The sequence below is a fragment of the Leucoraja erinacea genome, chromosome 31 (assembly GCF_028641065.1).
Source record: "Leucoraja erinacea ecotype New England chromosome 31, Leri_hhj_1, whole genome shotgun sequence".
Classification (NCBI taxonomy): domain Eukaryota; kingdom Metazoa; phylum Chordata; class Chondrichthyes; order Rajiformes; family Rajidae; genus Leucoraja; species Leucoraja erinaceus.
In genome coordinates this window covers 8,071,568-8,087,122 of record NC_073407.1, presented here as the reverse complement: position 1 = coordinate 8,087,122, position 15,555 = coordinate 8,071,568, and the positions used below count along the sequence as shown (strand labels likewise).

At 39.6% G+C, this 15,555-nt stretch overlaps 1 protein-coding gene across 1 annotated transcript in view; it reads right to left on the bottom strand.

The window, feature by feature from the left end:
• The window catches only part of LOC129711871 (nuclear receptor subfamily 5 group A member 2-like), a 60,773-nt gene extending 45,839 nt beyond the window's left edge, over positions 1-14,934 (bottom strand). Inside the window, exons 1-3 of the mRNA XM_055659855.1 lie at positions 14,757-14,934; positions 4,540-4,658; positions 4,076-4,217 (exon numbers count right to left, since the gene is read on the bottom strand). Of these exons, the coding sequence (XP_055515830.1) occupies positions 4,076-4,217; positions 4,540-4,658; positions 14,757-14,811 (316 nt within the window). The 5' untranslated portion in view covers positions 14,812-14,934. The remainder of the gene's footprint in view (positions 1-4,075; positions 4,218-4,539; positions 4,659-14,756) is intronic.
• Between the last annotated feature and the right edge of the window lie 621 nt (positions 14,935-15,555).

Genomic DNA, 15,555 nt, shown 5'->3' with positions numbered 1-15,555 from the left:
ATTTGTGCTTATAAGGGGGAAAATCAAATTGCGCCATTCTATAAGGTGGCAAAATCAGGATTTTCTCACAATTGTCCTCTGGTGTTATTATCAGTAGACCTCCCTCCCCTTAAAGTTTTTCTGGTTCAGAGGACCCTTTCCATTCCTTTCTTTCAGCAATGATAATGCAAAGCCCATTCAATTCAATGACCACCATCCAATCAACTTGGTAGATGTGGCCCTTGTGGCTAAAGGGATCAGGGCTATGGAGAGAAGGCAGGTACAGGATACTGAGTTGGATGATCAGCCATGATCATATTGAATGGCGGTGCAGGCTCGAAGGGCCGAATGGCCTACTCCTGCACCTATTTTCTATGTTTCTATGTTTCTATAATAGGGACCTATTCACCAAGCAGAATAGGCCATATTGCTCAGGTGAACCATTTCATTTAAAGCAACTGCAGGATTTTGGGTTCAAAGATAAATTTCTCTCCTGTCAGGCCCACTCTTTGCTCTTATTTGTTCTAATCAAGGCTGCATTTAATTAATATCATTAAAATATATATTAGATTTAAGTATTTTGTAATTAATTATGGGATTATCTTGACAAGAAAATAACTTTAATAAGTGGAACCTTTTCCTCGGAGTCAATATTAATGATAATCCCATCCCTGTCCCTTTGTGGGCTCGTACTGTGGCTTCTTTATCTGCAATGTAATCATTTAAACATAAGAACAACAGAATCAGGAGTAGAAGATGGCCATGTCCACCATATCCGCCATTCAACAAGATCATGGCTGATCCTCTACTTGGCTCCACTTTCCCCGTATCGTGTTCACAGATTGCCCAGTGGCATGTGCATATTCTACATCATATTGACTTGAAAATTTATGATTCGACGACCAATCTTGAATCCTTGACTTGGGGAAAACATTATCTGTGCATCCGGCTGGTTCAGCCCTTTAATTTTCAATTAGATCCCTGCCCCATATTCTATGTTGTAGACAGCATGTGATTAGCCTGCTCAAACTCTCTTTCCTCAGCCAACCTGCAACCCAGCAGTATGAATATTGATTTCTCTAATTTCAAGTAACCCTTGCATTCCCTCTCTCTCTCTCCAACCCTCCCCCACCCTAGTGGTCCTGCTAGTTTCACTGTTTGTATCCCTTCGTTATCACCTCCTCCACACCAACAATGGGCTTATTATGGGTTCCTTGGCCATCTGTACCTTTTTATACTTTTAGTTTCCCTCTCCCCTGACTCTTAGTCTGAAAAAGGGTCCTGGCCTCAAACGTCACCCATTTCTTTTTTCCAGTGATGCTGCCTGACCCGCTGAGTCACTCCAGCATGTTGTGTCTATCCACCAACCCAGGAAGCAGTCTGTTCAATCTTTCCAGCCTTCTCTCTGAGTGTAAGCTTTCTTTGGCAAGAAGACCAAACTATACAATACTTCAAGTAAAGTATATATCCAACCAAGTATATAGCAACTAGCTATGTAGACACAAAATGCTGGAGTAACTCAGCGGGTGAGGCAGCATCTTTGGAAAGAAGGAATGGGTGACGTTTCAGGTTGAGACCCTCCCTCAGTATCCACGCCTTGTATAATTGCCATAAACTTTAAATTTTCCCCTCAAGCACGTTGACAAGTTAACCATAATTTATCCAACGGGAATGTAACATTGTTATTAATTCCAAGCAACAACACAATGGGAAAGATTTAAAAAATCAGAAATTAAATAATTTATAATTCAGAACTTTTTTTTGTTGCAATTTATAAAGACGATTAAATGGGAGGATTGTGTCAAATAATAGTTAAAATGTGACAGCCACATAAATCTGAGAAAGTCACCTCAAAACCTTTATTCATTGCCTATGATTGGATATCATCAACATTTTACCAAGACCATAGCGTTTAAGATGTAACTTCACAAATGCAGATGGATCCACTACACAAATGCCTTGGATGGTTTAATTCTGGCGGCCATACGGACTGTGTATAGGTAGACATAAAATGCTGGAGTAACTCAGCGGGACAGGCATCATCTCTGGACAGAAGGAATGGGTGTCAGGTCTGAAGAACGGTCACAACCCGAAAAGTCACCCATTCCTTCTCTCCAGAGATGCTGCCTGTCCCGTTACTCCATCATTTTGTTGATTTAAACCAGCATCTGTAGTTTTTTTCCAAAACGGGCTGTGTAAAGCTTTGGTGTGAAGATACTGGGACATTCATTGCCCAGCAACCTATTTCAAAAGCTTGAATTTAGATTTTTTAAATTATTTTAGTTCCATTTTCTCCACTTTTTCATTATTGTTTAGCAAAATCGGATATTAAATAAGTCAGTGAAGAGATGCATCAACTTTATAACATAAAACTCATCTGAAATAGCTAATTATTATCACAATGTTCACCTTTTAAATCATATTAATATCAACATTTTACAGCATTGCCAGGATACCACCATTGCACTCTTACACAACGCATTTAACAAACTAGTGGAATTAGGCAGTAATCCACATGTTCAATCCCAGAGACATGCGTAGCATCCGTAAAGCAAAATGAATGAAAATGTCACTCCAGTGAATTTACATTTATTGCTAGCATGGAGTTGATTGGTGAAACAAACAAAATCAATTTTTTCAAGTAGGCTTTCAGGATCTTTATTCATTAGTTAAAACTGTAAAAGTCAAATGCTAATTATTTACAATTGGTTTGTTTTCCAAGGGAATTGTATTTAGTGCTTTTTTTAAATGCCCATATAAAATATATAGTCTAGTGTAGTCATCAGACATGATATAGATGGTGATCTGCAGCTACAAAAAAAACATGCAAGACCAACAATCAAAAATAACAAAATACTTGCAAAGGACTAGATTGAAAATTAAATGTTAAGTGGAGCCACAGTAAAAAAGAATAATAATTTCTCTCGCCGATGACATACTATTGTAAAAACTTGCATTAACAGTACAACAATTATTTTCTTAATTCTCTATAACTAGCCAAATCTTTTCTCATTTTAAACAAAACACGGATAGACATTTTATACATATTATGACTTTTGTAGGAAAATTTATTGATATACTGTGGCTATTATTCTATTTCATTATTTGATAGAAACATGCTTAAGAATGAGATCTTAGAACATCAAAGTTCTGATGCGTAATAATTCTTTCAAAATTACCGTCACCACTACACAAACAAAATTATTATTTTTTTCATATTTTAACTATTATCTTATAGCAGTTTGCAATTATACTTAAGTCACTTACATTGCAGTTTTAAGGATGGGGAGCTTACTGTTATTTATTTGAGTATTTCAACATCAGAAAAATTAAATGTTTTTTTCAGGTAATTCTCCTATGGGATAACAGCCTGAAGTTTACCATTAAATAATACTCATTTCTCATAGACCACCTGTACCCAATTTCATTTTTTTTCTCCCAACACAGGCATTGTGATATTCACGCAAAGGATTACGGATATTTGTTATTTTAAAGCAAGGAACCCGCTGTGATATGTGTATATATAAATCAAAGGTTAAACTCAATTCATTAGCTAACTCAAGTCGGGGAACAGATAGCTCCCATTTCGTAATATTAATCCACGGTATGTCTGCTGGGCCAGACTAACATTATTGCTTCTACCGATTGAAGTAAATTAGAGTCGATAATAGTTACTGTGTGAAAGGCCTGCACATGAGTTTTCCTTGCAGATATTCTATAACCAAAACATCTCGCTCGTGGAACATAAAGTGACCTGAACAGAAACAAAAATAAACTAGCTGTTCGACTCAATAAAATAAAAATAATTTGTGGCAGTCTAAAACTTGATAGCCAGTTGTAAGGAAAATTCAGTCTTTGGTGAATCTTGTGTGTTTATAATTGTGGCCCATAGAATTTCGGCTAATCTGTATAATCATACTTTAGAGTTCTAAAGACTAAAAGTAACATTTTATTTCTCGCGGCGCGTGTTTCAATATATATTATTGCATGCAGTTAGTTGTCAGGTTAACTGTTTACAGCGCTGCCATTGTTAGAGATTCAGAGGGGCTTCTATGCTTCCTGGTCTAAAAAGTGAAGCCGGGGAAGTGAGACTTACCTTCTAATCTCATGCCCACTGTCAGGCACTTCTGGAATCTGCAATACGGGCATCTCTTCCTCTGAGTTTTGTCGATTTTGCAACTCTGATTCTCGGTGCAAGTGTAGCGCTTGCTGTTCTGCACAGTCCTCTTGAAAAATCCCTACGGGGACAAGGTGGCAAGTTGTGAAGACCCCCAAAAATTAACCCTGACCCGTCCTGATACAAAACCGAAAGCAAATCGAACCAAGTGTCTGCATCCACTCTCCAAAGAGACATCCAAACCCCAAACTCTGCACGGTGCATTTTCTAGGCATTATTATTATTATTATTATTATTATTATTATGTTTTAATGTGCATTTTCTTTATTCTCTCGTTGGGCATTTTGTTGTCAATTTTCATGGTGAAACTGGCGCACTTTGTTATTTTATATAATTAACTTGGACCACCGCAGAATCCAGACAGTGGCAACATCTAAACTCACCTTGCAACTTTCACAGGTCAGTAGTCCGTAATGATAACCGGATACTTTATCTCCACAAACCGGGCACAGTTCGTCAAGATCATCGTCATAAACGTAGTCCATCACCTTGAACTGAAGAGCTGAACAGAGGGAGTCAAAAAACAATAAGGGGGTAAAATGTGGGGGGTTCCGTGGCAGAGACGGAGAGGTCCGGTCACAAACAAGAACCTCCCGAAGTACCTGGATATTCAAATGTCTATTTTCCCTCTGACCCTCTCTCTGAAGACAGTCATTTATAGAAATCACACACAGTCAGTCACATATCAGTTCGCCATGGAGACGCGGGCCAGCCCACAGGCGTAACTGAGATATGGCCCTATTGAAGCAATCGATAACAACGATTGTTCGACGACCTATCACACTTTCACTGCCGTGACACACCAGCATCTCACTCTCATGCGGACCAAAACTAAAACATCTGAGTTATGAAGTAACTGAACACTACGATTTTATTCGAGAAGATGCAAAGACTGTTTGTTACTCCTGCAGCACCACCCGTTTGTAAAACAAAATTCCTTAACATAAACACATATTGTTGCAGAGAATAACGGCAGGTTTATTGTATTTATGGATCTGCGCAGACACTTGGAATTAACTTGGAATCAGGAATGCTTCATTTTAAACCGCTAATTACGGGCAAGAAATTCTGCGAGTGTCTGAGATCCTGAAATGGGAGGGGGTGGGAGGAAAATTAGTGAGCAAAGAAGGGCTAGATTCGCCCTCACTCACGCCAATGCACCTAACGAGAGACTATTGTGAAACGGGCTACAGACAGAACATTCAGGCGGTTGGGACCCCACCCCACCCTGAAGATGTTATTTGGAACAGCAAAAGAAATGTGTGTTCCACCCAACCGTCTCTCTGCAAAGAGTTGACCTGAATCCTCGCTTCCAGTGGCAGGGGGGAGCAATCACCTTGCCCCTCAATAAACCTACCGTCGTTAATAAAGTCCAGAAAATAAATATTAAAACCCAATGCACCCATTGCACAGTGAGTTCTACTGACATTTGTCCCAAAGAGTCCACCCCACCCAGAGGCAGATTTAAACCGTGCTTCGATAGCTACACACGAACGAATAAATTAATTCCAGTGTGTAGGAAGGAACTGCAGATGCTGGTTTACACCGAAGATAGACACATAATGCTGGAGTAACTCAGCGGGACAGACAGAGAGAAGGAATGGGTGACGTTTCGGGTCGAGACCCTTCTTCAGTCAGGGTCCATTGGCTTGGGTGGTCGTTGGGTAACATTAAACATTTGCGCGTTCTGGGGGTGGGATTTTAATTGTAAATTTAAACTGATCAGACTCGTTGATCACACTCACTCATAACTGAACCCCGCCACGGAGTCGGGGGCGTCATTGATAACATGTCATGTTTTCATCGTTTTAGGGTCGGTGTCATTCAATATGCATGAGTGGCAAATAACGTTCGGGCTGCAGAAGGGTCTGGACCCGAAACGTCACATATTTCCTTCGCTCCATAGATGCTGCCTCACCCGCTGAGTATATCCAGCATTTTTGTCTGCCTTCGGGCTGTAATTTGTCACCCTTTTTTATTTAACCGTTTGTAGAGATTGTTTAATATTACCACAGGGGAGAAAGAGCTCCAAGAAATCTACATTTGGATAGACACAAAAAGCTGGAGTAACTCAGCGGGACGGGCAGCATCTCTGGAAAGGAGGGATGGGGAACGTTTCGGGTCGAAGAAGGGTCTCGACCCGAAACATCACCTATTCCTTCTCTCCAGAGATGCTGCCCGTCCCGTTGAGTTACCGCAGCTTTTTCTGTCTTTCTTCGGTTTAAACCATCATCTGCAGGTCCTTCCACCACATTCTATATTTGTAATTGTGTTCAAACATGCAGTGAGTGGATGGACAATGATACATTCCCCTCCAGTCCACTTCCCAGTTGCTGGAGTTGATTGTAAAAGGGGGCAGAAAGGAGGTCCATTGCATGTAGAAACAAAGAACTGCAGATGCGGGTATATACCAGAGATAGGCACAAAGTGCTGGAGTAACTCATCGGGATGTATTCGGAGATTTAGCTCTTAGGGCTAACTGGATCAAGGGATATGGGGAGAAAGCAGGAACGGGGTTACACATTCTGGATGATCAGCCATGATCATATTGAATGGCGGTGCTGGCTCGAAGGGTCGAATGGCCTACTCCTGCACCTATTTTCTATGTTACTATGGGCCAGGCAGCATCTCTGGAGGAAAAAAAAAAGGACGGGTGACGTTTCGGGTCGGGACACTTCTTCCTTGCAAGTGTTGGAATTGATACAAGGTTCACCTGTCCAAACTGCCCCCCCCCCCCCCCCCCCCCGTCCGAACTCTTCTCCCCGCTTGTCGTCGCCCCCCCCCCCCCCCCCCCCCCCGCCAACTGCGGGTCCAGATGCTGCCGAGCGTATACACTGTGGGGCGACCTGTAAGTTTAACACGGACTGTCGAAGGCTCAGTTGATGATTACTATCCGTATGAATGGGGAGTGAAGCGACGCAGGCATCAGTCCGACACGAGAAACAAACCACGCATGCCTACTGCTAAACAGAGAGACTCTAAATCTCAAGTGGGTGATCTTGGCGGGGGTGGCATGAATGAGAACCCTTTAACCGGGGGGATTAAACGTCCTGTTAGAACCGGGAATTGTGAGGAATATATTTCTCGCTGATTTCTCCCAAATGCAGGAACATCTTGTATAACCACAGAAAGCAGCAAGCGAACGAATCTCAGAGCTTAGAATATTATATTTCCGAAGGATATTTATTTAAGCATCGGAAGGATATTGATCAAATTATTAACTAGAGAATTCACAGACGTTTCAGTGGGATGATAAGTAACGGCCTTTTTTGCCCCCTCATTAGGGCTCAGCTGCCGCACTGGGGGAGTGGACGGGATGGGAGTCTATCACTGCCCATCCATAGCATGTTTGATCTGATTATTCGCATTTGTCATGATCTTTTTTTTTCACGGGTTTTCGAATTCAGTCCTTCCAATTGCAGGAACATTTCACAGAATCTCAGAAAACGTCAGTGAATGCGTCCGAGACAAGCTCATAGACTTAGAATGTTATATTTCCTAAGTTTAATTAATTAGTCGAAGTGCCTGGGGCATTTCTGCGGGGCGATACAGGTAACATTGCTCGCATTTATCAGGTTAGCGGCACCTATTTTGTGAAATCGAGATAATCAAGTCCACACTCAAAACTGAACGTGAAGTAAGCTAGATAAAGCCGTGGAATTATTTGTAAAATACAGGTAGGATGTTTCGCAACCCTCCAGGAGTTGCAGTCTCGGCTTTCTAAACAGCCCATTTCTTCTCTCATGAGATGCTGCCTGTCCCGCTGAGTTATTCCAGCATTTTGTGTCGCGCTAAACAGCCTGTCGGTATCTCGGGAGCAGCCGGCATCATTGGGTTCTTGCTCCTGCTTGTCGCTGTGTCATTTCCCCCTCTAACATTGTACCAAATAAACTTCATTCCAAGTTCGCAGCGCCCGGCCAACAGGCAGAACTAACGGAGACTTGTTAGATATTGTTAAAGAGTGAAACGATGGGAGTTTTAGAGTCAATTATGGGGCACAAGGAACTGCAGGTGCTGGAATCTTGAGCAAAACACGAAGTGCTGGAGCACTGCAACGGGTCAGGCAGCGTACGTGGAAGGAATGGCCAGACGACGTTTCGGGTCGGGACTCTTCTTCAGACCTGACCCGGGCGATACGCATTCCCTCCACAGATGCTGCCTGGCCCGCTGAGTTCTTCCAGCATTTTGTGCTTTGCTCGAGTTTTTAAAGTTACTTTTGCACCAAATGAGACAATGATTTGAGGTAATTATATTTAATGGATAGTTGCATGTTCCATATCACACGCCCAATGAAAATCGGAGGTATACAAAAGTGCTGGAGAAACTCAGCGGGTGCAGCAGCATCTATGTAGCGAAGGAAATAGGCAACGTTTCGGCCCGAAACGTTGCCTATTTCCTTCGCTCTATAGATGCTGCTGCACCCGCTGAGTTTCTCCGGCACTTTTGTCTACATTCGATTTTCCAGCATCTGCAGTTCCTTCTTAAACAATGAAAAACGGAAGCATTTCAGGGGTTTGCATTGATTAAAATGTGCCTACTGTTTGATGCTCATTCTTTATTAATACGCGTTTTATACCAAGTGCTGCAACCTATCCAATAGTTCAATAGTTACTTTATTGTCACATGCAGCTGGATACAGTGAAACGCTTTGTTCTGCATGCAACCCAATAAACTCATTTTATGCATAAGCACAATCAAATATAAGTAAAAGTCCATTAGTTTATAATTGATAGGAGCAGAATTAGGCCATTTAGCCCACCAAATGCATTTCGTTGTCTAATGCATTTCGTTGTCTCTGTACTGTACACTGACAATGACAATTAAAATTGAATCTGAATCTGAAGTCTACTCCACCATCATGGCTGATCTATCGTTCCCTCTCAACCCCATTCTCCTGCCTTTACCCAATAACGCCTGACAAAAGGGTGCAATGTTAGAATAATCGATTTGAAATGTCCCGCCACCTGAAGGTGAACCTGCTTTGCCTTCCCCGGGGCTGGGCGCGAGGCAACCAATGCGGGTGGCCCCGCCTCTCCTCGCGGCGCGCGGCCAGTGGGCGCGGGGGGGGGGGGGGGAGGGGCTGACCACGACCCACCGGCCTCGAGAGGCAAGATGGCAGCTCCAAAGGGAACGTGTTGCACCCTTCACACCAGCAGCAGGTGACATCTCTCTCCTCCATCTTCACCGCCAGTCCCCAGGTTGTTGGTTTAGGTGTCAGGTCTCAGCGCGAGGAAGATTTTTGTTAGTCGCGGGAGGGAGGGGGGTCTGCACGGTTGGAGGTCGCCCACTGCGTGGAAGGTTCCAGAAGGGCCCAGTCTGCTCCCCAACGTGGACAGAGGGGTGGGCGACATTGACATTGAAAGGAAGACATGCCTCTCAGGAGGGGAATTATTCCAGTGCCATGGCCAATCTCACAAATAGCACCAAACAATGTATATGGACGTTGTTTTGCTGAAGGGGTTTACTGTGCAACTTGGTTGCTACATTTCTTACATCTACAAACCTTGGAATGTACTTTGCTAACCAAACTACTTTGAGATATCTTAAAAGGCCACTATAACATGAGTAAAGCATGCTAATTCTGCAAATTACGTATGTTCAATTTACATTAAAGCCATTCACTTTTTTTAGACAATACACACACACACTGAAGACGCTGAAATTTGCAGCTGCTGAATTCCTCCAGCAGTTTGTTTTACAATTTACAAAACTTTGTTTTTGCTGTAACAAACAACGTTATGTGCTCTCTACATAACAATACAATTCCATCATGGAAATTCCTGGTCGTTTTGATTGATAACATTTTGCTTAGCAAAATATTTTTCAAGAAGTCATCCATCTTAGAAATTCTACTACTCATTACAATGTTCCAAACTCTGCGCAATGAGTGAATTGTGGTACAATAAAGATAGTTTTTGATGGCAATATTAAAATAAGGCCGCATATATTGTATAAGACGACAATACTATACTGGCAAAATGCTGATGTATAACTAATTCTTATAGTGACTATTATTTTACACAAAAAATGTACATGTAACTAATGTCTAAATTTAATTTATCTGAGGAAATCATCCTGTTTTTAAAAATGGGAGAAGTTGCCCTCTTTTCTATTTTTCTGTGAAGACTTTAATATCAGAAGAGGTTGGAGTAGCCATTCAGCCCATTGAGCCTGTTCAATTAATTCATGCCAGATCCAATTACCTGTTCTCTCACCAAATTCCTTAATTCTTTTATAGAATAGAAATGTGTCAACTTCAGATGTGAATATATTAATGAATTCAGCCACCATAACTTCTGGGACAAAACACTCTGGTGTCTTTGAGAATAAGGTCATCTTTATTTGCTGGAGATCAGAATATTTCATCCTCTTCCTCCATTAATCCCATCTCCAACTTATTGTTTATTAACAACAATTGCATCAAATATTGTGCTTTTTAAATTCATTATTGGGATGTGGACATTACTGACCTACAGTGTTGTTGGGGGTCTGAGGGGTAAAGTAAGAAGAAGGATGCGTGAGAGAGGACCAGGATAGATAGGAGGAACAAGGAAGATGCAGAGGGGGTATCGGGTAGCTGAAATTGGAGAATTCAATCTTCCCCCTGATCAATCTGCCCATCAAGTGTAGCTCACCCATATCTTCCTATCGCTTGCACCCCGCCCCCCTCCTCTTTATACTGGCTGTTTTCCAGTTACTCTGAGTCTAGGTGAAAGGTCTCAACCTAAATTTCTCAACTGTCCATGACTTGTTCATGACCATAAGTCATAGGAGCAGAATTGGGCCATTCGGCCCATTGAGCCTACTCTGCTATTCTATAATGGCTGATCAATCTTTTCCTCTCAACCCCATTCTCCTGCCTTCTCCCCTTAACCTTTTGCACCCTTCCTAATCAAATGCCTGTCATTACCCGCTTTAAAAATACCCCAAATCTTGGCCTCTACAGATACTGCCTGACGTTGAGTTCTTCCAGCTATTTTTCCTCTGTTTTATTTGAATTTTTTTTTCACATTATTTTAATAACAGGATACAAAAATGACACCGGATTTTAAAACTCATAAATGTAAATGATCCCGAACATGCAGCTCCTGTGTGAGAATTGTCCATTCAGCAGACATTTATTGTTAACAGAAAAATCTCATTTTTATTTTAGTCTTTCATTTTGTGAAATATTAACGCGGGTAACTAAGAATGCAGTTCTTTGGAAAGGGATTTCTAAGTTTCAAAAACAGTTAATGAAAATTACTACAGTATAAACGGAAAAGTTAGTAGAAATGTATATTATTTAAATAGGATTAATAAGAGAGGTATAAAACAAATTATTCTTTGGAAAAAAAGGCAGGACTATCTCCATTATTAAGCTCAAAATTATTTCTGCTTTTCTTTTGATAACATTTTAATTTTTTATGTTCTCATCCTCTGTATTTCTGTTCATCAATTTTATTCTTTGTTTCTTTTACCTTGCATGTGTCGCTCTATTTTTGTTTCAATCTATTTCTTATTCATTCTTTTCCTTTTTACTATGCCCTTTTAATTCCCAACCCATCCCCCCTCCCTCCCCCATTTCCCTTCTCTTGTTTGTCTCCCTCCTGTTCTTTATCATTAAATTGCTTTCAATCATGCATTTACATTTTTTTTTTGATTTTGCCTGACTCCATAATCTCCCGAGCTTTTGTTGTGCTCTATCTTTCGGCTTTGTTCCTGCATTATTCGTTTCGTTCTTGGCGCTGTACCACTGCCCTCCCTTATGTCTCTTTTTGTCTCCCATCTTTGTGCAGGCGGGAGGGAGTTAGCTTCCCAGCGCAGAAATGTTTCCAACACTGTTGCTGATATTCTCAATCCTATCGCAGTATCTTTTACTGAAATCTTAAATGTTTCTATTTATTCTAGCTGTTTTTGAAAGAAGCAAAGAAAACACAATTTCAGCAATGCATTTGATATAATCTTCAGCAAGGTAAATTTCAATACAATTTCAATACAGGCACGATCAGATATTTGTATTGAATACAAATGGCCCTTTGTACATTGCATTGTTAAATACACAATTTGTGCACTTTTGGCAGGATGTTTGCTAATGGTTTGGGTTAAGTCTTTGCATAATCTTGTCATTAAAAATATTGGTAAGGGAATGTATGTGCAACATTTGTAAACAGGGAAAATTCACCTCTTAAACTCTGCTGAACCCTGATGAATGGTGATCTAACTAAAACGAGTTGCATCTCAGTCTAAGCACCGATGCTTTTCATCCTTAAAAATAATTTTTGTTTAGGTAACTTTTCTGAGCCTGAATGGGAAGCCCTTGTTCTTAAGTAAAAACATGGATGTGTTGGGGGAAAAACTCACTTAAAGCCTTTTAGTTTACTAATCTCATAAAACTTAACTACCGGTGTCAAATTATAAATACACATTTCTCTTTCTAAAAACAAAAATTCCTTTAACGATGGAAACTGATGTTATTTTATCAACAAGATAAGGAACACTCATGAACTTAGGGCTGGGACACTAAAATTTGTTATCTCATTGAGGTGTTGATCAACTGTCAGCTGTTTCATTATATATTAAATGCAGTGTTTTCATTTCAGTGTGCCCCTGCCCCGCGATTCAATCATAAATTAGAGTTCAGTTGCATTCCTAAGAGAGCACTAAAACCTTCAAAGTTTTGTGCAGTTACCTTTCCAGATTACTTCAATTCTGTTTTATTTGTCAAAACACATTTGAAATAATGTATTTGAATCAAAGGTCATAAAGGAGACCAGTATCTGAGAAAAAATGTACACACAATTGGTTTATAGTCGTAATCTCTGAACTTGTTCTGCTCTCTTTTCAGTCTATCATTAAACTAACCTAAACACAAGTGGCAAAATTAAATGTTTTCTTTCTTCAATAAGTATGCACTTGAATAAAAATGTGGTTATGCGGCATTTCATTGAACATAAATTGTCACCTTCCACAGAGTAAACAAGGAGCAGATATATTGGAATTTATAATTAGGAAATGTATGTTGACCAAAAATAAGTATTATTCCCAGCTACCACTCAGATGTACACTGTGTCATGTACGTAAAACTATGCTGAGCAAATAAAAAAAACACCAAAGATTCAATGGAAATTATATTTTTCAGTTAGACTTCCGTTAGATCTTGTGATGCTGATTTCTTTTTAGAAAAATGTATTCAAAAATATTTCCCTTTATCAAATGTAAATAGTCATATTTTAAACGTCTTCGCAAAACTGCAATAAACAATTCTACTTAAAGAAACATTGCTACAAATTTATTTTTAAAAATCTGCTAAACCTTCGCCGATGTCATTGCATTTTAAAGAATTTTAGTGAATCTGCTTCTCTGAAAGCTCTGAAAATGACAATATATCGAATCAAAATTGTAGAAATAATTTAAAGACAGTCAAAAGATTTTAAAGACAAAGTCAAACATTCCATCAAAACACCCATAATCTCTTCAGTGAAATAATTGGTACTATTATTGGCTTCTAAACTGTACATTAGTCAAATTCTGATTTCTTATGGTGATCTCTTGTAGACTGTTTCCTTTAGGTTTATTTCTATAACTCCAGTACCTGAAACCTATTTATAATTTGCTAAATATTATGAAGAATTCCTTTGAAGGAATACATTTGTAACAACATTTATTAAACAATGTATTTGCAATTTTCTGACAACATTGTTTAAAGTTTGTTATTTCTAGGTGCTGAACAAGTAGTTCTCTAACAATGTACTACACTGTTAATTTTTTTCTCCAGAATATATGTTTTCTATTGATTGTTTTTTCCCTCTGCTATCATAGTGAAGCTCCCCGTGTTATCAGAACAAGCAAGTAGCAAACTTCTACCATTTTACAAATACAAAGTGCCCTAGGATTCTAAAAGGGTGCAGCATTTATTTGAAAAACGCTCGGTTTCTACTAAAACATCCTCTGTATTTATCTGTATTAATGATAACTATAGTTGTATAAAGACACCATTGGATGCGGCCAAAAATATAACACAGATCAACATTATCAATCAAAGCCTTTACAGCAATTTTATACAAGTGAAGCGAAAACTAAACTGAAATAGTGACCACATTTCTGTACCATGCGAATGCTGTAAATCAGACTCTTTGAACTGCAATAATTTAAAATGCCACCAGCCTAAAACCATGTACGTTTTAAGATAACATGATGTGTTGGCCCAGAAACTGGTTCACTTTTTTGATCGTTCTACCACCGACCATTTATATTTTCTTATTAAGGTTCACATTTGGAAATAACCAGCCCTTTTACAATTAGATGGTTTACATTTTGCCAGGTAAGAAATTTTAATATTTTATGCTTACAAGTTGTTTAGAAATTTTCGGGCCGTATAAAATATAACTATTTCCACACAGTGGCTAATCTCTATGCATTTGCCACTGAATGCTGCAAATCTCCGTTACGCTAGTAATCATTTTTTGTATGTTTAAATGTAAAATACTCTCCAATACAGGGCTTTGGTTCAATTGACTCTAACAGAGTTATAACCGCCTAATCCAGCACACTGTGCTTCATTTAACCATTCTCTCTAATGATTGCGTGTAACTGATCAAATATGTTTAAAAGTACTTACGTGTGTCTGGAGGGGTTGGCTTACAAGAGAGTGCCAAAGAAGGACTATCAGACATTACTGCTTTAAGAAAATCCACTCCAATCTGCTTCACCTCTGGCCTAGTTAAAATGATCTTCAAATTAAAAAAAAATCAAGAGAGTTGGAAAAGTAGAAATTATATGCTTGCTACTGAACTCTGATCTGAATGTGTGACAGTACTGCCGTAAACTACACCAGCCAGCTCATGATGGGGCTAATAATGAAATAAAGGTCCGGGCTAGAAATTTGATTGGCCCTCTTGGTCAGGTGACCTCACGAGAGATAAGAAGTCCTGGTTACAAAATGACAGAAGTTTTTTTTTGAAAGAACAGATAATACAAAAGAAATAATTAACCAAGTCGGGTAGAGAGAGAATGGATGGGAGAGGTTTCCATCGCAAACTTGTGGGCTGTGCAGTGCAAAACTTTCCGATCTCTGCCGTTTGAAAAGCCAATTATTTGTTTTCAACAGCGTGTCTTCAGACTAGTTTCAGTTTTGTTTGCCACCCCATGAGGAATGGATTTCCCATTGAAATATAAAATGACAATGCACAGCTCAGCCTAGAATCAAGAAACGACGTGGGTGAGCAAGTGGTGCAACCTCGTTCTACTACAGTTAGCAAAGGAACCAATACTTTATCTTATTGAGCCCACAAAGACCATGTTGAACATCCATGAATTTTTTAATAAGTTTGCCAAAGCTATTATAATTTAAATCTGTCTACATATACAATTTTACCACTGTGTTGATCAAACCGAATCGTAAGTATTAACTGGATTTT